The sequence below is a fragment of the Leucopleurus acutus genome (genome assembly GCF_964270905.1).
Source record: "Leucopleurus acutus genome assembly, chromosome: 5".
NCBI classification, from domain to species: domain Eukaryota; kingdom Metazoa; phylum Chordata; class Mammalia; order Artiodactyla; family Delphinidae; genus Leucopleurus; species Leucopleurus acutus.
In genome coordinates this window covers 22,977,624-23,001,537 of record NC_139147.1, presented here as the reverse complement: position 1 = coordinate 23,001,537, position 23,914 = coordinate 22,977,624, and the positions used below count along the sequence as shown (strand labels likewise).

Here is a 23,914-nt window from a genome sequence, read left to right as displayed (position 1 = left end):
AATGTGATCTATTGTCTTCTAAGTCCAGGTCAAGAAATATCGGAAAATTACTGTAATCTTATGTTTTGATAGAATAAATAACTTCCATGAAAATATTTTAAAACTTTTTTCAGAGTTCAAATATGTAGCTATTCTTTTATATTGTTATGAATGATATTTATTTCTTTTGATTTGTAAATATATCGCAAAATAAATCATTAGTTGTAAAGTTCAAAAGGGAACTTTAAAAGTTTACAAAGCTAATAATAATCAAATTATTATGTAACTGGAAAACCTGCTATACTCCAATTCAAGTTTTATTTTACTACACTGGGGGAAAAGGGAGAGAAAGATTGTGTGAAAGGGTTTTAGGGAAGGAAACAAGAAGGAAAAAGTTAAGATGAGAGGTAAAGATAGAAGGGAAAGGAGGCCGGAGGGATGAAATAAGGAAGGAAATAAACCACTGTGCACTGTCTGCCAGGAAGTCATTAGAAAACTAATCTCAGTGAAAGTCATTGGAAGTAGATGCTACACATTTAGGCATCTGAATAAACCATAATACAAGCAAATTAAATTCTAGGAAAATGAAACATGTTAAGTCACATCAAATTCATTGACAGTAAATTGAAGTATCAGCTGTAATGGTGAGAAAAATCCATTACTCATATTAATTCCAAGCCTTAGTAAATTAGGCAATGTTCTTGTAATTAGTATGAACTTTTTATAAATAATAACTAGACATATGATTATTATATTACTATATATATTTATGTATAATTATATTAATACTGATGTACTGTTATATATTGCCTTTTTTTATGAGGCAATGTATATGACCCAGTTTTCTATAAGGTAAAACTTGATAAATGACCAAATATTTTTTTTCAGTTTTTGAGAGTTCATAATTATAAGAAAATATGAAAAATAGAGCATTATACTGTTGATATTTAAACAATCTTATTAAATTCAAGGAAATACTAATGTCTGTGTACCTTCATATCTCACATTACTTACAGTAGTATTTTTCATTAAAAAATATATTTTATACATATCTTTCTAATGAAGATATGAAATTAGTGAGTTTCCCTCTTTCCCACCATAATAAAAAACAGAAAATGTTCATTCAAGATAAGAGTTATTATGTTACTGGAAATATTTCTCAAATACTACAATTATCCTCATATTCCAAAATTTTGTGACTAATACAGGCTAAAATTTTGTTTCAGAAAATATATATTCAACTGAAATTGTTATGAAGATATAAAAATGAATTAGACACTGTATCTTAGGTGGGAAACATACCTTTAAATATCAGTATTTATGAATATGATTCCTTTGAGCAGACTACTTTATTTAATGCTTATAAAATTAAATCTTTCCTACAGAATTGAAACACTAAAAGTATAATGTGATTTTAAATGAAATATTATGAGAAACATTATATCGAAATTTAAATATTTCAAAATATATGTTAATACCACCATTCAATATGTCATTGGCCTATTTGACCTAGTAAAAGGTCAATCTTATTTGACTTATTTTATTTTATACTGTAACATATTACTTTGTTCCCAAAGAGCAATAAATTAAAACAGGCAAAATTTAGCATGAAATTTTGTACTACATATTCAGTGAAAAAAGGAAAAGCTACATTTTAAATTATTTTGCATCAAAAATATTTTTTTCTTCCCTCCTTTCTTCCTTCTTTCCTTCCTTTTTTTCCCTCCTGAATAATTAAGTCCTACCTCTGAGCAAGGTAGGCATTTGTATGTGAATGGGGTAGGGCACAGCAGCCTGGCATAGGGTGCTAGATCCTGAAGGGAGTGAAATGGAGTTAAGGGATCTTCAGTGGTTCAGTGTTGGAGCCCTGGCTGTGTGAAAAGGATGTGCCTGTTTTAAAACAGAAACAGCAACCCAGAGAGGAGTATTAGAACCTGATCAGAGTAAGGACAGTTTTAAATAAAGGAGTGGGGGCAGTGATGGATGATTCATTTCTGCAAAGTTGGTAGGGTTAGCATGGCTAATATAGCTATTTCACCTTTGGAGAAGAGATAGGGAAAAGGCAAAAATTAGAATGACCCTGGGCTGATGATTGGTTATTGGGGGTACTCTGGTCTTATGTACATAGATGAATAGAGAAAAGAAGTGAAGGTGGTGTGTGTGTGTGTGTGTGTGCGTGCATGTGTGTGTGTGTTCAGCCACTTCTACAAGGAGCTTCCTTTGCCAGGAATGTGATTTAGAAAACAATTTCTGAGCAAATTCTACACACTGAGATGATTTGGGAGCTACAACGTCCCAATAACAAAAGAGCACACTTGGCAGATAGATCTTGGTTTCTAAGTACCCTTCTTCACTGGGAGTAACCAGGGCTGTTTGTAAAATTGGCTGATTCTAGGAGTGGGACAGAGAAGTACAAGATAAGCCTGGAATAATGTGTTGAGCCATAAAGAAAGGATTGTTTTTTTAAAAAAAAGGATGGCTGTATGTTAAAAACATCCATTATCCAACTTTAACAAACATCAGAATATACATTAATTCAGCTAAGGAACATCAATGGTTGGTAAAGAGGTTGTGAGAGTTAGATGAGAAAAAAATCAATATAGTCTTAAAATACCTACTCCCAAATTATTAGTTAATTACAAAGGGAAAAATAGTAACTTTACAGTTGATAAAACTAGCAGATCCCATTTTGATTAAGTGATCAAAGTTAATGTCATTAGCAATGAGAAAATTAAACTTTCATACTATCAGAAAGAGGCAATGGGAAGAACACAGAGTAACAGCTGTGATATTCTTGCCAAAAATGCATAATCAGAATATAGTGTGAGGAAATATAAGACAAATCCAAATTGAGGTACCATCTACAAAATAACTAGCCTTCAAAGTGTCAAAGCCATGAAAAGCAAGGAATGATTAAGGAAAAGACACATAACAAATAAATTCCATGCATACATCCTTTTGTTATAAAGGACATTATTGGAATAAGGGTAAAATTTGGTTGTGGTCTTTGGATTAGATGGCAATTTAATTATTTCATAGATCTTATGTAGGAGGATGTGTTGCAGAAAGTAAATGCTAAAGCTAGCATCATATCAACTTTAAATAGTTCAGATTAAAAGGAAAAGTTCCATGTACTATTCTTGCAAATTATTTTTATAAATATACATTTATTTTAAAAGGAAAAAGAATAAAAAGGAAAGAAACTAAGGCCAATAAACAAATATGCATAAAATAGAGCCGCTTTAGAAAAGCAATATAACTTGTGAACACAGGTGACTATCTTAATAAATAGCCACATCTTTTGCATGTGTGCATACATACTTTGATATATGATCCTGTAAGTTGCTTCAAAATATTAAGAAGAGCATTTTTCATATTAAATAATCTTTATTCACACACTACTAATGTTTTAAAATATGCAGCTATAATTTTCACTCTTATATAGCAATTTATTTAGACATTTCTTTTAAATCTCTTAATAAGTGTGATGATAGCATTGTTCTTAACAATGGAGATACAGTCTTCAGTAACAGTGAAAATATAACAGGGTATAGAAATAGGCATATGGATGCCACTCATACTCATGAGCTGGATATTTCACCTCCATGCCTCCCACTTATTTTGCCATTGTCTCTGTTGGGAAAGAACAGCTATATAAAGTTATAGTAAGAAGAGATAGAAATGATTAGCTAAATTGAATCATGAGTACTCATCTTCATAATTGTCATAGTAGTTCAATGAATTACGTGTGATATTTATACCTATTTTATAGAAGAAAGTTGCATTCACAAATTAGGAAAAAATATGTAAAAACACATTTGTTCTTATATCTATCATTATAACAATTTAAATAATGAGTAGACTAAAATATTGGCTAGATCAAAGTGCTCCAGAGGGCAGCATTCCTTTTTATGGTACCATTTCCTACGTATGACCTTAATGGGTCAAGTCCTATTATTTAACCCCATCTTTGTTTTTACATTTTCACAAAAGTAATACCAAGGAACCTATGATTGTTCATTTCTAGAATGATTTTTTTTAAATAAGAGATATTTCACTGTGCTTTGATTAAATCACAAAAACCCTTCTATTAAACTCTGGCTTCATATTCATGGGCAAAGACTGGTCCAGTCCTCTCTGGTCTAGTTCTCATCTTCAGAAAACTGAAATAAATACTTTTTTTCTATAATTTTATGGGAAACACAACATTTTTTACATGTGACTGATAACTAATTTTGTTAGATTAATGTTTTATCAACATGCCAAATAAAAATAAAATTAGATAGAGACTGAGACAGAAAGAGATTTTTTCTAAGGATTTCATCATAAAATTTTAAAAAATGTACCTCCTGGTGACTTTCTAGCTAGGAAGCATACTTTGTTTTTTTTTTTTTTTTTAATTTAAATGCCAATCTTGGAGCAAATTAAAAATGTAGAACACATAAGGATAAATGAAATTGCAACCATATAGTTAACAATTATCATTTCTTCTTTATAGTTTTCTACTTCCAATAGATCATAATCTGACAAGCCATTCTGGATATGTACATGTGTATTTTAAAGAGCTTTTCCTGAAAGACTTTATCTTTTCAACCTCATCAAATGATTTTATGCATAATTTTCTTTCTTAATTCATTTCATCATTGCTATACTTAGTTTTTAACTGTAAACTTTTCATAGTAAACTTTAATATGGAGATTTCACCTTTGCTTCATTAATTGACACCCTTTTCTGATCAAGTTACTTTCTCCTGGGCAGTTTCAGGGGAGGGACTCTGCTGTAAGCTGTCAGCAGTTAACACTTCCAGCACTGGGGAAAGGGAGCCTTGGATCTGAAGGGGGTTTCAGCATGCCACAGAAGCCTCTCCAAGATCTACCTGAGAAGACCATTGCGAGGACTAAGTGAGGAAATGCAGCCAAAGCACTAGCACACGGTGTGTGCTCGACAAGTGTTAGTGATTTACTATTATAGCCAAATTATAGTTTATATTTGTCACTTTTCTTATGGATATAAGAAATAAACTATAAACAGTAATCTATATTGTTGAGGTCTCTTTAGATATAATACCCAGATCTGGACATCACAGATGAATGCACAGTAAAATCTGATAATGGGATAATGACCTTGTTTATTCTGAACACTGTATTTTATTAAGTAATATAAAATTTAATTTGATTTTGCCACATTTTTTCTTCCAGTGTTTTTTCCTACATCTTTTTCACACAAACTGCTATTAAATGAGGTCTCCTCTGCTATGTTTCACAATTGATTTCTTTTTTTAACCTCAGTTCAGGACTCTGTACTTACCCCTATTAAATTTCATCGTGCCTATTTGAGCTCATCATTTTAACCTACTGAGACCCTGTCAAATCCAATATTTTTGTTCTCTTTCTCAGATTGATTTAATTCAAAAATATCATGAAGCAGTCATCTTTATTTTCACCTAGGTCATAGGTAAGCCTATACAAGTCATTTTTGTGAATAGAGACCATCTTATAGGTTAAACTGGATCAATTGAACAGAATTCTGTAGATATGGAATTATAGTCAATCTACTTGCCCTTGTACCTGGACAGCGTTTTATCCAGACCCTTGTTCTGTAAAACTTGAAAGCAGGTTAAAAGTAGTTCACTTGAAAACACTTTCTTCAACTGAATACAAAACTAGATTTCTCCTACATGATCAGTTTTATGATCTAGCCTGGAAAATCTACATCTTTCTCTTTTTTTCCTATATTGTAAGGCAAGCTTTTATTTGTCTTCAAAAACTATTTATGACATCCTTTTAATTTCCTCATTCCCATACTCCTCCGAAAAAAATTAAACCAATATAACTAGATATTATTTTTAGGAATCCATGCTTGTATCAATTCTGAATCACTTGTTAATCTACTCACTCAGCATACATAAAGTGTGATTCTGGTAGGTGCTAAGCACTGGTTTAGATCTTGGGAATACAAAGATGAATAATACTTAGCAACTGATTTTCACAAGTAAGCTATAGTATAAAAGATATGAGTTGCAATAGAAGTGTGAATCAAATGCTTAGGAACACAAAATGATTGTAATTCTTGGGGAAAGCTTCAAGCAGGTATCAACTTTTGAACTGAATCTGAAGGAGTAGAAACAGATCCAGTGAAGAAGTAGTAGAAAGATGGAAAGAATCAAGATGGGAAAAGGCATGAGCATTTAATGGAGTACTGGATGGCATATCCTGTGGGTGGGTCAGTGGTGGTGATATGAATAGAAAGTCAGTAAGAAAACAAATTATGGATCTCCTTAAAAACATTCATCATGTTTACATTCTGTTACATCATATATACAGCAAGGGAAGTTTGGAGTTTTTAGTGATAAAGCAACACGATCCACTTATCATGAAACAACTATCTTGATTTCTATGTTTCTATTTCTATCTTTCTCTAAATAGCCTAATATATAAATGTATATGTGTATATATATATATATATATATATATAGAGAGAGAGAGAGAGAGAATATATATATATATATTATATATATATATAATTAGGGAATTGGATTGCTTTTCTTTTGCTCTGGTGAATGTCAATATAAAAAAATAAGCCTTTTTTTCTTTCTTTTCTTTTCTGTTTTCCTATTTCTTTTTTTTCTCCCTCCCTCCCTTTCTTTCTTTCTTTTTTTTAAATAAATTTATTTATTTATTTATTTATCTATCTATCTATCTATCTATCTACCTATCTATCTTTGACTGTGTTGGGTCTTTGTAGCTGCTCGTGGGATTTCTCTAGTTACAGTGAGCGGGGCCTACTCTTTGTTGCAGTGCGAAGGCTTCCCACTGCAGTGTTTTCTCTTGTTATAGAGCATGGGCTCTAGGTACATGGACTCAGTAGTTGTGGTGCATGGGCTCAGTAGTTGTGGCTCACGGGCTCTAGGGCGCACGCTCAGTAGTTGTGGCACACAAGCTTAGTTGCTCTGCAGCATGTGGGATTTTCCCGGATCAGGACTCAAACCCATGTCCCCTGCGTTTGCAGGCAGATTCTTAACCACTGAACCACCAGGGAAGTCCTTTTCTTCCTTCCTTCCTTCCTTTCTTCCTTCCTTCCTTCCTTCCTTCCTTCCTTCCTTCCTTCCTTCCTTCCTTCCTTCCTTCCTTCCTTCCTTCCTTTCTTTCTTATTCTAGAGTGGAAAATAATTCCTTCTGTCTTAAATAAAATTACTGTGACCTTATGAATCCTTCTGGCTACTGCATCATTTCTCCACTTCTGCATCATTTCTGTTAATAAAGTTCACAAAATAAGTGACTATATTTGCTGCACCTAATTACTTTCCTCTCATTCTGTCACAAACACTTTCAGTCTTGTTTTTACCTCCACTGCTCTGTAAAACCTACTATTATCAAGGTATCCACTGACCTTCTTATGCTCTATCCAGTGGTCAATTCTCAATCCTCATACTTCTTCATCTAGCAGCAAATTACACAGTTGAGTGTGTCTTTCTCCTTGAGTCATCTCCCTAACCCACAACATAGCAGTCATGCTTTCCTGGTTTTTCTTCTTCCTCATCGGGCTCTTTTTGGTCTTCATTCCTAGTAGTTCCATATTTCTCTGAACTTTAAAAATCACTGTACTTCGGTTTGGGGGTCTCTTTTATTTTATCTACACTCACACCTTTGTTATTCTAATTTTTATGATTTAAATACCACCTGTACTCTAAAACTCCAAAATATGTCATCAGCTTGGATATTTTCCCAGAATTTTATACTTTTATATCAAGCTTAATTACCTCTCCACAAAGATGTTCTAGAGCCAATGCAGATCTCCAAATGTCCAGATATCAAAAGCTAATCTGTATTCACCTCTACATATCTTCCTTTGGCATTCTTTCCTATCTCAGTAAGTGGCAACTGTCTCCAGCTGTTCAGGTCAAGAGACTCACAGTCATCATTGATCAACTTGTTTACTCAGACCATACACCCAACACTTTAGCAAGTCTTATTGACTCTTTTACCAACAAGGTGTTTACAGGGTCTTACTATTCTCATGAAATTTCTATATTCTATACTCTAGTTGTTTTTGTTGGTTTGGTTTGGTTTTGCTTTTAATGTATATTTTTGCATAAAGTCCTAAACTGGCTTTCCCATTTGGCTTATGCCCCCGCTGGAGTATAGCCTAAATAAAAGATCTCAAGGGCTTCTTATTATTAAACAAATAGTTAAGTAATTAAGGCATAATTCTCTTCTGCTGAAAGCATTCCAGTGGCTTCCTATTTTGTTCAGAGATGAAGCCATAGTGATTATAAGGACCTATCATGCTTCACAAGGTTTCTCTTCACTCCACCTCCAGTGGCCTTCTCTGAACTCCATCTCCTTTCCCCACACCTTGGTCATCTTGCTCTCCACAGACTGCCCCCCTTCTTTAAACCCTCAAGGCACATTTCATCTTTGTACTTACAATTTTCTCTTCGTAGCAGTTTCATATGAGTTGTTTTCTTATCCTTTAAGTCCTTGATCAAATATTACTTTTTAAACAAAGAGATTTCTGTCCACAAAATTCAAAATTACAACACTCCAACTCTGCTCCCATCCCCACCTAAACTATCTCACTTGTCTGCTTAATTTTGACCACAGTGTTTGTACAAAATAATTTATACATTACAATTATTTTTATGTAGTTAGCATGTAATCTCTATAAGAGAAGTGATGGCTGTCTCAATTTTTATCCCAGAACATAGAAAATTGCCTGGCTTACAGTAGATTTACATGAATTATTGAATGTATAAAGGATTCAGTGTGTTTCATTTGATTTGCCTATGAATCATAGTTGAAATGCACAATTAATAATGGGACATGGGACTCCATGAATTTTGACAAGGGTCAAGACTTGGGTATAATTGAGGAAATCATTAATAATTAATACCTCGGATTAAATGGAGAATATAAGAGGTAAATGCTGTAATCAAGGACAGATCCCTGGAGTACCTCAGTTTAATTGATGGATTTTTAAGTATATGAACAAATAAAATTGAAAACAATTATTTAGCGAGTTAGTGTAACTACCTGCGAGGAGAAAATTTTAAACATATGTGATCAAATTCTGTTAAAAGATCAATAGGATAATGATTTGATTTGGCATTTGGGTAATGAAGTGAGGAATTTGCAGGGTCTCAGATGTGCTACAGATTGGCTATAACATTAGATTAACCTCACAATTGAAATAGGAAAAAATATATAAAATTTATTGGAAATAAGGTGGCTGCTCTGAGCAGAGCAGATGGAACCCATCTCAGCATCATCCCTGAGGTGCATGCAGTTGATAGCTACACTCTGCATGTTAGGATCTTGCTAAATCTAGGAAGTTCAATTCTTTATACGATAATTCCCTTAATATTTGAGACTTTTTATCGGGTGGAGACTGATGAACAAACCTAGGAGAAAAGAATTTAATATAGAGAATTGGGTGGTTATAAAGTCATTTGAGAAGCAGGGAAAAGGGAAGGCACGAGATAGCCACCAATCTTCTGGCTTCAAGGTCATAATATACCTCAAGTGAGGTGCAAGGTCAAGTCTGCAACTGCTAATCAGAGGTCAGAAAGCCCTGCAGCCAAGCTGTCCTGCTTCTGATATCACAGCCACCAGCACCAGGAACTGTGTGATTAGACTGTGGAATAGGGAGTCCAGCTGCTTCCATCATCCACATCTGTAGGTCTCCTTGTCCACGGGCACCTCCTCAGAAGAGTAGGGATGTCACACACGCTCTTTCAGCATGTTAAACCACTAAGATGTGCAGCTCATCCTAAGTGCCTCCATGGTTCTAACAACCTTAGCAACAAGTGAACCTGGGAAATAAAGATTTTAGCCTTCCATTTCTTATGATAAAGGGGAGTAGCATAGATGATAGAAATGGATGTGGAGTATCATTAGAAAATATTTAAGATAAGGTTTCAAACACCATTCTAGAAAAATATTCACTTCAGTACTTTCACTTACAAAGGCTGACAAATATCAAACTGTTCCTATTGATCTAAGCTTAGCAAGACCACATCCTCACCTGTGGGGAAAGAGTTGAATCAGTGACTCTGAACCCTACCTTAGTTGCCAGCTTCCCAGCATTCTAGGAAACCAAAGTTCCAGAAGTAAAGATGTTGGGACATAAATTAGGAACAATCTATTCAAGCAGTGTGACAGGGAAACAAAAGAAGAGTTTGTTGCCTGAGAATGGAGTAGAACAGAAGAAAGTTTGTCATTTGGGAGATTTTTATAGTTCATGGTAATAAGGCAGAGAAGAAAGAAAGACTGAAACTCCAAAAGAGAAGAAAAAGGGATGAGAAGAACTACCTGGTGATGCAGTGTTCTGCAGAAGAAAAAAGTAAAAGTAACACCATTCAGAGATGGAGGATTTGGCCTTGGGAAAGACGAGAGTGTACGTCCATTAATCCAAAAGTGATAGAATACAATTTGAGTGAACTTACTTGATGATTTCTGTTTTTCACTTTTGATATCAAGGTCTATTTATTCCCTGATAATTGAGGACACAGTTGAGGAAGAGAGTTTAAAGATCTAAAATACACACACATGCATACACATCCACAAATCATCTTTTATATTGCTGTTGTATTCAACATTTTTGACTCTCACCTTATCCTGAATCCTGAGGAAATACTGTTTTGTAATCCGATGATTCATCTTCAATTTGAAATTTTTCAACTTAAAATATTTACTCATCCAAGATATCCTTTGCAGGTGCATTATATTCTTCAATTCTCTTTCTTTTCTTCTACATGAATATCTTTGGGCATATGCTTTCAGAATTTTGCCTTATAGGGGCATCTTCACTTTGGGATGCTTTTTTTTGTTAGACAGGGGAACATAATATTTGACGTATTATTTTCACTTTATTTTCAAACATCTATGCATATATCTGCTTATTGCCCCCTTCCTTTTTCATAAAGTTTCTTGTACTTTTACTTTACTTATTAGTTTTTATTTAATTGTATTCTTTTATTTTATCAGAATTAAAGTCAGAGGAGCAACTCCTCTTATTGTTCCTTTACCTGTTACAAGATAAAGTAATTACCAAGGCAGACTTTTTATAAGTTTTCTCATTTATACTTTGATCAAACTATGACTTAGGCATATGTTTAAATATCAAAATGCTTATCAATGTTATTTAGACCCTGAGAGTCATTTTAAAGAAAGGGTAACTGAGAATAATATTTGTAAATGTCCTGTGATGTATATCCATCAACTCACCCTTACAACAGCAGCTTTAATGTTATTATTATTAACATTTTGCTTATAAGAAAACTGGTACCCAATAAGTTTAATTTGCTTAGAATCATACAGCAAGTCCAGAGACTGTTCTTATCTGACTCTTAGACCGTGACACCCAGTCTTTGCTATTATACACAGCAAATATTTCTAAGCTGAACCTCAGTATTGTATCTTTTGCCTACCATTTGACTAAGATATTGATAGATGCCAATTAATACAAAATAAAGTGATAGTAAGAGGATGGTTACCAGAGAAGGATAGTTACCAGAGTTACCAGAGAAGGATATGATGACTAATATTTACTAAGTGCTTAGTATATTTCAAGTTCTGTTTTATGTGTTCTTCATTATTTAATACTCATAGCATCCTAGCAGTGGATATTATTCTAATTTCCATTTTAGGGAGAAAAATACTGATGATTGAAAAGATTAAGAGACTTGTCCAAGGCTGAAGTTGACAAAAGTAGCAAGACCAGACTTTGGATCCATAGATTCTGATTATATATATCCAGGCTCTTCATTGAACCCTATATTGGTACCAGTCGAGGTGAAAAGGAAGAGTAAATAAATACGTGTTTGCATCATTGTCCTATTTATTCATTCAGGGATAGGTGGCATTCATTAATTATTAAGATGGAAGGTGCTACGAAGTAATTTAGAAAAATATGCTAACAATGATGGGAGCACTGCATATGGAATTCACATCAACAAGCCCTATTTGAAACACTGGACTGCGTTTGATTATCTTTTACAATATGCTTGCATACATCCAGTGAGGTTAGATATTTCAGGATCTTGAAAGCCAGACTGAAAGTCTAAGTTTGCTGTTGTAAAGAGGAGGAAGCTCCTGAATATCTTCCTCAGGGAAGTGACGTGATCAGAATGGTACTTTAGAAAAATTGATTTTGCATTACCTGCCATATGGGTTGAAATTTGGTGGGCTGTCCATAGAAAAGGAAGCTGAGAGCCAATAATGGCATTGCAGGTAGAAGCAGATAGGGCCTGGGCTTGGGAGTTAACAGTAGAAACAGGAAGGAAAAGATGGATATAAGAATTATAATGCAGGAAAGATGAAAATAACTTTGTGACTAATTTTGATGTATATCAGAGGTAGAATCAAGGATGAATGTGATTACAAAACAATTGAGAAAGTGGAGAGAAGAATTAGAGATGTTGGTTCTACATCAGGCACTATTCACTTGGACATACTCTGTACCTTTGTGTACTGTTTTTAATTACTGAAATATTTAATACATCATGTATTTCCTGAGGACTGAGTATAGTCTATCAGTATTTTCAATGATACATGTATGTATATATGTATGTATGCATGCATGTATAAATTGTGTATATCAAATATTTTGTCCTTTTCTACAAGAAATTCATAATTTAGTAGTCAGTGGGTGGTTGGACATGTAAAATCAGAATGGAAACAAATATTTAGGGAGATTCTAGAGTTGCAAATCATAAGCACACTTTGCTTTTTAGTCAGGTAACAGAAAGAAGAGGCCAATAAAAAATAAATGTAAATGAAAAACCAAGGTAAGAGTCAACAGGTCTGAAAATAGACTATATGGCTAGAAAAAGATGCTCACTGGCTTATATTTTGGTGATGGTACTTTTGTGCTATGAATAAAAACCTGGTTGGTGTACAATGTCAGGGTGTACAGCTTAGCAAATGGTGTATACTTCTGCCCTGAGGGTAAGAACCCAGAATCGTGTACATGCCATATGGTCAAAAGTAAAAGCCCAGAAGAATCACATTTCTTTCTCCTTCCCTAGTACTTAAAACCTTTCCTTTTGAAGTGTATCCTCAAACTAAAGGTTATCATTGCTGTGATGTCCAACCTAGACCTAGTTGACATTAGAAAGTCACTCAGCATGAGGTGAGGAATTGGTAGTGTTATTCAGAACAATCAATGTGTGTATTTTTTTTCCTCCTCTTCAAACTTTAGATCAAACCTACAGATGAAAAGAACCTATAGTTATAACCCAGGGATTAAAGAAACTTTTAAAACTATGATCATGTTTATGACAACTTTAATAAATTATTAAGATAATTTAAAATGTGTACTTCCAGATAAGATTTTAATAGCAGTATGACTTTGGGATGCATCAGTATTCTGCACATTTATTTCTGAACCTTAGAGTTACAGCATAATGCACTTCATAGGATCTCCAAATAATTTACAGTTACTAATTAGAGCTGAACTGTACACTGTTGCATTTCTTTACAATATTAATATCTAAAAGGCCATAAATCTGCCTTCTTGGCTCTTGCCCAGTACCATTTATAAGGCGTATTTTTATTTGACCTACAGTGCTCTCTTTTAACTTTAGCAAATAAGGCACATTTGACTTTTGACAGCCATTAGAGATTTTTATATGAATGTTTGGTTATATCAGAACAAAAATTTACGTTTACTGCATTATTTTCAATCAAGTGTTTTTTTCTTTTTGTAGAGCTAATTCCAGAGATGGAACTATATATTTTATTTACATATTTATATAACACATGCATATAATTTACATAAACTAAGTGTAAATTTCCAATCTTTATGATTTTCTTCAAATGTGATATTGAAAAAAGAGAGAGAGAGATTGAGAGACAGAAAGGACCGAGAGAAATTCCTTTAATGTTTAACATGCCTCTAATTACTCATGTTTCCAGAGCAAAGGTTTCATCGATTTCCTCCTCAAGACTTTTTTCCCTCTTATTTTCTCCTGTTGCCTGTTTGACCTTTCAGATAATTCTTTATAAAGCTTTGTGTACTAGAAAATAAAATGAAATTTCACCCAGGATATCTTCTTGAGTTTGAAATAATGTGAGTAATGGATTAATACAAAAACACATAGAAGAAGAATTTTGTAGCTGTCTCCTTTAAATACAGGGATTAAACTTAAATATCTAACTTTATTTTAATTAACTGATACTTAAATAAAATTTTAAAAGATAGTTTACAGTTTTATTTAGTTCATAATGACAATTTATCTAAACTTAACACTTGCCACCAAGTTATTAATATAATTTTAATAAACAAAATGGAAATAAATCTCACATTTTCACAAAAGATAATTCTTTATGCTAATGATTCAGTAAAATCTATTCTTATGTTTTAATTGTGCCTGCATTTTCTCTCTCACACACACAAACACACACACACACACTCACACATGCACACTCATGAGATTGTTTCCTTGAATGGAAATAAAATGCTTATATTGTATAGTAAAGGCAGAAGTAAAATTATTCTCTCAATAAATGAAATTTGATATTGAATATTTTACTCTTTATTTTCTATAGTAATAAAGATTGACTAATGTATACCTTCTTGCAATTTGAAGAGATCATTCAGCGGTTTATGCAAGCTTTGCGATTCAAATATATTAAGTGATACAGGCAGCAATTTTATTTTATTCCTAGTGCTCAGAGCACCATAAGTCTTAATAATGGCCATCCACATTACCTGGGTTATATTTCCTTTGTTTTTATTCCTTTGTAGATGTGCCATCCAATCCCTATGGAGTGAAGATTATAGAGCTGTCACAGACCACAGCCAAGGTTTCTTTCAGCAAGCCGGACTCCCATGGAGGTGTGCCTATTAATCACTATCAAGTGGATGTTAAAGAAGTGGCATCAGAAACCTGGAAAATAGTACGCTCCCATGGAGTTCAAAGTGAGTCAATGATTTCAAAGTGTGTTGGTTAATTCAAGCTGATCTCCAACATACCTGTGTGATTAGCTTTTTAGTTTCCTTCAACATGCTATTTTTCTTTCTTTTCATGAGATAGGATTGGAAAGACGTTCCCACTGTCTTATTCTTCTTAAGAATACTTTAATAAAGAGTAGAAAAGTTTCCATCTTTAGTAAAGATTAAAGAGTTTTGGGAATTCCCTGGCAGTCCAGTGGTTTGGACTTGGCACTTTCACTGCCATGGGCCTGGGTTCACTCCCTGGTCAGGGAACTGAGATCCTGTAAGCCTTTCGGCTCGGCCAAAAATAAAATTAAAAAAAAAAAAAAGTTTAGCAAAATCACCAAAGTTTAATTCCAGGGGAAAAGTTAGTATTTAAAATTTGGGTGTTTGAAAACAAATTGCTGACATGTTACATTTGATGGCTGAATATTATCAAGTGTGTGTTTTCTATTTATTAATAATATTTCTTTCATAAGTAGGTGTGAAAGTCATACTGTAAAATGTATGTCTTGTATATATACTCATGAAGCCATCTATAAAAATTGACCAAAAAAAAAAAAAAAGGGCTTCCCTGGTGGCGCAGTGGTTGGGGGTCCGCCTGCCGATGCGGGGGGCGCGGGTTCGTGCCCCGGTCCGTGGGCCGTGGCTGCTGGGCCTGCGCGTCCGGGGCCTGTGCTCCGCGGCGGGAGGGGCCGCAGCGGTGAGGGGCCCGCGTACCGCAAAAAAAAAAAAAAAAAAAATTGACCTTGCATAAGAAAATCTCCTTCAAAATTATGTTTTGAAAACTCAAATTTTTACTGTGTGTCATAAGATTTTGAATAATAGAATTAGCTAGCTATGAGAAGTTAGAACACTTTGCAACAGTTATTTTCACTTACGTAGAATTTCATCATGTGAATATGTGATTTTTTTCTCCATTATTAGAAGAAACTAAATTAGGGAATAATACTAAATTACCAGAGTTGGACTCTGTTAATTGCACACACACTTATGAGCTTGTTTCCTTGAATGGAAATAAAATGCTTATATTGTACAGTAAAGGCAATATGTGGTCCAAAACGACAGTATAAAATAGTGAGAAAAGTACTGCTGCAGAGTGTTCCTCCTTTGCTGGCTCTGCCTTGACCCTAACATGTAGTGTGAAGGTTCTATAAAAGGCATGAGCCCTCCTGGGAAGAATTGTCCTAGTGGACAATGGAGACAGACAGGTAAAATCATTTGAGGCTCACCTATGTTGGCACCTGCTTTTTCAGTTTTGACTAAGAGTAACTATAGGTTTTTGATAGAAGTGTTGGGAATTTTGTTAATCAATCATGAATCATTTACACATTCTTCAAATAATGCCCCCAAACAGGTCAGCTCTTACCACCGCTTTTAATGATGAGAAATTCTGGATAGTTAATGTTCTTTGTGTACATGCTATGTGGTTCAGGAGAGAAGATGCATAAAGGTCATGCACAAAAAGAATGAATGAGTGAGTTCAAGGACGCTAGTAAAAGAAATGATTATCCTAGATGTAGGAGTCATATTTTTTTAAGAAGGAGAAAACAAGAGAGGGTGAAAGGCGAGAAACAGAAAGAAGATATTTCTGACAGTAGAGAATATTGTTGGTGAGCACTCCATCACAGACATGAAGAAACGGAATGTGAGGTCTGAACATGATAGAAATTACACTCGGCAGAATAGTACTGCCACACCCTGCCCCTCGACCCTGGGTTAGAGGGAGGAGGTGAATAGATTTTCCCAAGACTTCTTACAAAGTTGCAACACCATGGAGAATTTATCATGGCTTTGGACTGGCCAAGTTTTTCAAGTTCAAAAACCTGATTTGGTACCCCATGTATACATCGCTCAGAAGCAAATTTCCATGCTTATAACAGTGGTATATAATAGCAAAGAACATTTGGTGATTTACTGTGAGAAATCACTATCCCAGAAATGAGGCATTCAGAGTCTATACAATGGGTACGTGTGTATATTACATAGGAAAGAAAATGTGTCCGAAGCATGTTTGGTGAGTCTCTAATGTCAGAAGCGAAGTTACATGAATATGGCATTTAATGGTTTCAGACTAGGACAGCCTAAAGCTTGCCAATAAGACCAAAATACTTTAAGTCCCATGGCTGGAGCTTTCTCCCCTTTACATAAGGGAAATAACTGCACTGATACATTTTTTTTTTTTTTGCGGCTTACTCTTCTTTCAAAGATATGTTAATAAGTTCCTTGAATCAGGTTACAATCATGTAACCAAACTACTGCATGATCTCAACTCAGTGTAGTACAAACACGATTTTTTAATCCAATTACTCATTTCATCATTTTTGGGGAAATCTCCTCTTCTGTTATTTAACATCTTTAACAGACACTATAGATTTATGGTCCTCTTCAAGTACAAATACATTCAGTTAAATCCCGCACAACTTAAAACTTATAAAGTCCAGTTTAGCACTCATATTTTCTCTGGCCCCCATACAGCTGGATCTTATCCTGGGGAGCTGAGAGTGGGAAGGTGGCATGAACTACGTCTTCTCTCGGAGAGAAAAAAGGAGTCAAATACCTCTTATTTTTCTGGTGCTGTAATTCTCCTCGGGCTGTGCCTGCCACCTGTGCTCTCTGTGAGACCACATCTAAGTACCTGTCTCCTGGGGATGAATGTGTGGGGTGCAAGCACACCAGAAGACTTTTTGGAGAGAGAGTGTTCTCAGATGGAACACTGCTCAGCTTGACCTCCTCGCCCTTGTCTCAGTAGGTTTTGCTCTGAGTGTAACTGTAGTCCATCAACTTTATGGAGTATCCATTTGACCTGGGGAAAAGTTCCACATCCTTATTAAGCTGAAATATAAAAACCTAGACTGCCTCACAGGTTTCCTCTTCCAGAAGACAGATTAATGTTCTGTAAAAACAAGAATTCCAAATGAGGATGGAAATGCCAAAGTCCCTCCACCTCCACTTTTTGCTGACAAATCCAATGGATCTGTTCATCCATTTGCGTTATCCTCACCTGACAGAAGGGAAGAAAGATCTCTCCTAGGAGGAAGGTGCACTATTCCAATGGAATTCTTCTCCATGTTGCCTTCTGCTTATACAGAGTGTGATGCAGTGATATACAGAGTGTGATGCAGTGAGCTTGGGGGTTGGAATGTTGGGACTGAGCTTCCAGAGCCAGTTCAGCCTCTTATTCAACTCTGCAGGGGATGCCTAACATTTTCTCAATTGCTTAGTATTTTCCATCTCTTTCTTCTCTTTATGAATTATCGCAGTTGAAAATTCCAAGACAGCAGAAGCAGGCCCATGCATTTCCACACAACTTCCTGTTGCTGGACTGGTGTCATTTTTTCTTCTTGAGATTAAGTGCACTTTAGTAATCTGATTTATTTAATGTTGAATTTACACTGTATATCTCAAATGAGAAGGTGATCTCATTTCATGTATAGAAACTCAAATCTTTAAGTGTTTCATCTTGTAGCCCTAGTATTTGGTTAACAGGCAGGAATGTAAATATGTAACTAAGAGAAAAACATAAATGCAAAGGTTAGCCAAGGACAAGCTGGACAATCCCACTGGAACCAATCCTAACAATCTAGAAAATGTGTGTCTGGCATTTGTTCTTCCTTTAGCTAAGAGATGTACCATTTTTGTAAAGATATAGTAAAGATATAGAATAACATAAAGAGATATAGTAAAGATCACAATAGCAAATGCTTTATGCTGATAGAAATATGAAATATGGAATGCATAATCATAGTCATGTTTTCTGTAAAATTTACATCAATAATTTGAATGTTAGAATATATAACATAGTTTAGATTTAAACTTTCTACCTTAAGCACACATATTTTCATTGAGTCACTACGGTTTCCTTTAAAAGTGATACTTCAACCTTGCTCACATTTTTCCAACCAGACAGGCTTACGTCCTTTTAACAATGCCTAGAATTACCCTTTTACCCTGGCCAACCTACAATGTGCTCTCACAATCAGTCCTTCTTGGAAGTGCTTTCACACTAAAATTCTCTCTTCCCCCAGAATGAGTCTCCAGCAAGCAACAATATATTTCTTACATTATATTGTATTTATATTTTAATATATTACATTATATCATATTCTACTTCTTATACTACAAATCTCTGATTTATCTTTTCTCCTAGCTTATAAATTCCATGAGTGGAACTAGTATGCCCATTCATTTCAGTATTTCAAGTACCAAAATATACAAGGGTAGAGGGAATGATGAAATTTGGTAGAGGTGGGAGAAGGGAAAGGGTTATTTTATAGCACCTTATTATTGAGTCTCTGTAAGGTGAATCTGTTATATATCCCCCTTTCAATACATTTGTGTCTACAGAAGCAGCAAGGTGTTTATTAGGGATAGACATCTTTGAAAGAAGAGGGGAGAAACAAAGCTGGGAAAATGGAGTCATTGAACTGCAACGCAGGCTCCACAAAACCTCAATCAACTGGATGAGGATCTCTCAAGGCAACATTGTCCATCTTGGATGGACCACTTCACTTATAATAAATGGTTATTGAGCAACATGACCTTAAGATGTAGTGGGTCAGTAGGCAGGTCTTGATGGGCAGCTCCAGTTACATGGCCAAGTGGTTTGACTGTGATCCCTTAGCCGGTCATTTCTTCTTGCTCAATTACATGCCAGGAATTTTTTAAAAAGGTATATAATTCTGCACAGAATATGGTATTACCTTGCTCATGAAACCTGGAGACTTCATTGTGATTCTCCCCTGGGAATGACCACAAATGCCACAGAATATTTCTTCCCATCCCTAATACATCAAACAACATTAGGTTCACTGCATCAGTCATATGGCCCAAGTGGCAGGGCAACTTGAACCACTGCTTGGACCTGTTGCAGTGCCCTTTTCTGCTGCGGTCCCAGTTCAATGCTGGCATGGCAGGCTTGTGCACCATTTAGTGCCTAAGCTCCATTTTCCTCTGTACATCTCAAAAGCCTAATGCATCAAGCTCACTGATGAATACCCTATCAAATCTCCTGCCTCATCAGAGACCTCTACTTTTGGTATCAACTGTTCCATATTTTATTATCCAGTAGCAGACACAGAGATCTAGTTTGGACTGCAGGGTATCTTGTAAAAGGAATTAGGGCTTTGATCAGGCAGGAGGGAAGTTGGACTGTACTGGAGGCATGATAATGCCTCAGCCCACCCATCAAGGAAGTCTGGAATGAGGAGTATTACATTCTGTATAATGTCCACCTTAGGCTAAAATGGCCAGTCCTTTATACCCTTGCTTCTTTCTTTACTCAGATGCAAGCTTCTCCGGGAACAGTACAACTGTGTTAGAGACAGCTTTTTGCACCTGAGACAGACCCTAACAGTCTGCAGCCTGAATTATCCCCAGCTAGGCAGCAAATGGGAATCTTAGCTGACATCTCCATATTTCCTATAATATCCTCTTTATTATGTATCTATTTTAAATAAAATCCCAAAAGCTGATATAATTTCATAGATCAAAATCTTGTTGAAGTTTGAATTGTGAGGTATAATAAATTCTGCAATGCATGTATCTATGTATAGTTATGAGTATGTGTATACACAAAACTAAGAATTTATGATCTTCATTTATTTAGCACTATTTCTAATTTTTTTCTATTAAAAATATTTCTGTCAAATAAATCATCAGGACATTTAAATATGGTTCCTTTGCCCTCAAAATGTTTTCTAGGATATTTCCAAGTCATCTATTAGCTGACTTGAGAAACAAAATTGGTTTATATTAATAAGCGAGCAAATTCTCATTTGGTACATGAAGATTTGTCAATGATGTTTTGAGTGAAATTACTCTGAAAATATATTAATTCCACCTCACACTGTATATAGATAGTCTTCTAAAATGATCATGTTGTTCCTCCTTGCTGAGGCAAAATATCAGTGATCAGGCAATTAATGTAACATTAAAGATAGCTAACATTTCTGTCTTAGTTTAGGATGCTGTAACAAAATATCTTAGATCAGGTGGATTAAACAACAGATACTTATTTCCCACAGTTCTGGAGACTGGGAAGTCCAAGATCAAGGTGCCATATGGTTTGATTCCTAGGAGGACCCTCTCTCTGGCCTGCAGGTGGCCGCCTTCTCACCATGTCCAGACAGAGAAGAGAGAGGGAGACAGAGAAAGAGAGAGAAAGTGTGCAGCGTGCTCAGGTTTCTAGTCCTCTTGTTATAAGAACACTAATTTCTCCACTCTCATAACCTCATCTAAACCTAATTACCTCCCAAAGGCCCCACCTCCAAAAGGATCACATTAGGGCTTCAACATATAAATTTGGGGGGGAAGGAATACAATTCAGTCCCAAATATTCACTCTTTTGCAATCATTGTGGTGAGAACTGAAAATAAAGTCAATAGTCAACAAACTGAAGAATTTGGTAGTATCAATATATTCTGTTTTACAGAGAATAAAGCTGAGGGCAATCCATATAAAGGAGAAAACTGAGACTATAACGTGTAGTGTCTTATCCCTACGTCATATGGATGAATAATATTGAAACTAAAATTCAAACCCAGATAGGAAATCTGGTTCCAAAGCCTACACTATTAACTATTATGGACTTTGTATCTTTCATTCAGTTAAGAGTTGAGAAAGTGGAACACAAATTACTGCCTTGTAGAATATGAGTTTTATATATATGTGTGTGTGTGTGTGTGTGTGTGTGTGTGTGTGTGATTGTTGTGATGTGTTTTCGATAGCTAATGGGAGGTAGTTTTATAGATAATTTAAGGGGTAATTTGCCTGACAGAGTTAAATATGAATTAGAAGGTGAAATATCACTGTTATCTGAAAGTTTATTATTAGAAAAGAATAAAGCTGAAGGGAAGGGAAGGGAGGAAAAACAAGGCAGACATTTTAAGCATGTTTGTTCATTCCACCCCATATATGGATGGTTGACCAGACTACAGCATGACAGTAAAGTCCAGAAAATATATGATAAATATTGTGTGTGCATGAGTTGTGAGACTATATGATGTAGTAATTGATGATTTCAAAAGGATATCAATTGAGACAAAAATAATTACATAGTAGCTTATTTCTTTTGTGCTTCAATGCATTACAGACATAAGAATCAGGGTAATTTACTAAAAACATTATTATAAGGGAGCTAGAGAATGTGGCCCAAGTACGCCCTCTCTGGTGTAGCTTGATTTAAGGGTGAAAGTTATATGAACTGAAGCAGAGAACAGGCTTCAGAGATAGTGAGAATCTCAAAAATTGTATTCAACTTTGTAATTGACCATATATACATATTCTGGAGGGGAGATCCATAGTTTTCATTCATTCTCAAAAGATGTATATTAAAAATGTTCTTATTCCAACTTTGTTTTCAAATTACAGTTCAGCTGAGTATACAATCAAACTTGATAGTTACTTTCCTTTTGTAATCTAAAGAGAATATTTTATTCTCTTCCAGCTTCCGTTGTTACTGTTTTGAAGTCTGCTGTTAGTTGTCATTTTTTTAATAAATAGTACATGTCTTAATGTGGATTTCTGTATTTGTTCTGCTTGGGGTTCAGTTTGATTTCTGAATCTGAAAATCCCTATCTTTCATTAGCTGTGGAAAATATTATATCATTACCTTCTTGAATATTCTCTTCTCCCATTCTCTCTATTCCTTTATTCTGAAAATCTAAGTAACATGCTAAACTTGTTATTTGAAAGCTTAGAATACCATATCTCCTTACATATATTTCATTATGTTTCATATTATGCTATTCAGCTCTGTCTACTAGCTCACTCATTCTTTGTTCACTTATGTTTAATCTGCCATTCAACCTATAATTAAGTTTTTAATTCAATGATCACATTTTAATTTACATAATTTCTATTAGTTCATTGGCTTGTTTCAGCAGACTCTCACTCAGAGTGGCTTATTTACTAGTATATTTTATGGCTTTAGGTTGTGATTTCTTAATTTGCTTATCTTCTTTACTGGGAATCCTGCAAGGCCTTAGGTTTGGGTGTATTCTTCCACAGAAGATATCTGTTTGCCTCTGGAAATTACCCTGGAGCATTACAAAGCTGGAAGCACCAGAGCACCCTAAATTAATTTCTTGATTTGAGGTATTCTATGAGAGCACTATGAGAGCAGGTTTATAGTTACTGATTGTCAAACAAATATTTATCTACCCACCTCACCCCACCCAATCAAACTAGGGTTTGGTTCAAGGCCAAGCCAGACAAATTGTAGTTGCCAGTAGTCTTGTGTGTGTGTGTGTGTGTGTGTGTGTGTGTGTGTGTGTTTTCTAGCTCACACTTTGAGTTTCATCCAAGAACTCAGACGTTCCTGGCTCCATGCAGGAGTCCCATCCTCAAATCTCTCTCATATCTTCTTTCCCCAGTGATGATATTCAAAATCAGTCTGTGTGAAAGCTCTCAGTTATCTGAATACCAGTGATGTTTTCAACAGGACTGCAGAATTGATAGAAATGCAGTTCCATGGCTACTCCTCTAGTTTCATATCTCCCTGTACACTTCAATTTTGATAGTTTAGAGTTTGCCTTTCTTTTCTGTGAGATAATATGTACATTTAAACAGACTTTTGAAAATGATATGTATAATCTGTAATTGTACTTAGAAAACTTGTTTCTCTGGCTGTGTAAGTAACCCTATGCTGAAACTCTGAAGATATATTTTAAGGCACTCATATATTTTTAAATAGTGAAAAAAATGCTAATTTTGTGTATTTGTTTTATAGTTTGTGCTAATCATTCATCTTAAACTTTAAGAGCTTTTTAAAACATAATTATACTCATTGCCTTTTAGGCATTTGTTAAAAGATAGATTTAGGTTTATCTATGAAAAGACATGTGCATATGGTCATGAACGTTTCAGCTACTACTTTTTTTCTGCCCTCAGAGTGGCCTTATGTTTTTCTAATTTATGTTAGTTTAGTGGATGTTTAGTTACTTTTCCTTGTTCATAAATATCTGTAATTCATTATATACTGTTCATGTATCTGCTT

The 23,914-nt window shown here is 34.9% G+C and overlaps 1 protein-coding gene across 4 annotated transcripts in view; it reads left to right on the top strand.

Moving 5' to 3' along the window:
- NCAM2 (neural cell adhesion molecule 2) overlaps nucleotides 1–23,914 on the top strand; it is a gene marked incomplete at both ends in the record, with an annotated part of 498,781 nt that overhangs the window by 398,587 nt on the left and 76,280 nt on the right. For all 4 annotated transcript variants that reach the window (XM_082839435.1, XM_082839433.1, XM_082839432.1 and 1 more), the window contains one exon: nucleotides 14,728–14,901. In XM_082839435.1, coding sequence (XP_082695561.1) covers nucleotides 14,728–14,901 — 174 coding nt within the window. The remainder of the gene's footprint in view (nucleotides 1–14,727; nucleotides 14,902–23,914) is intronic.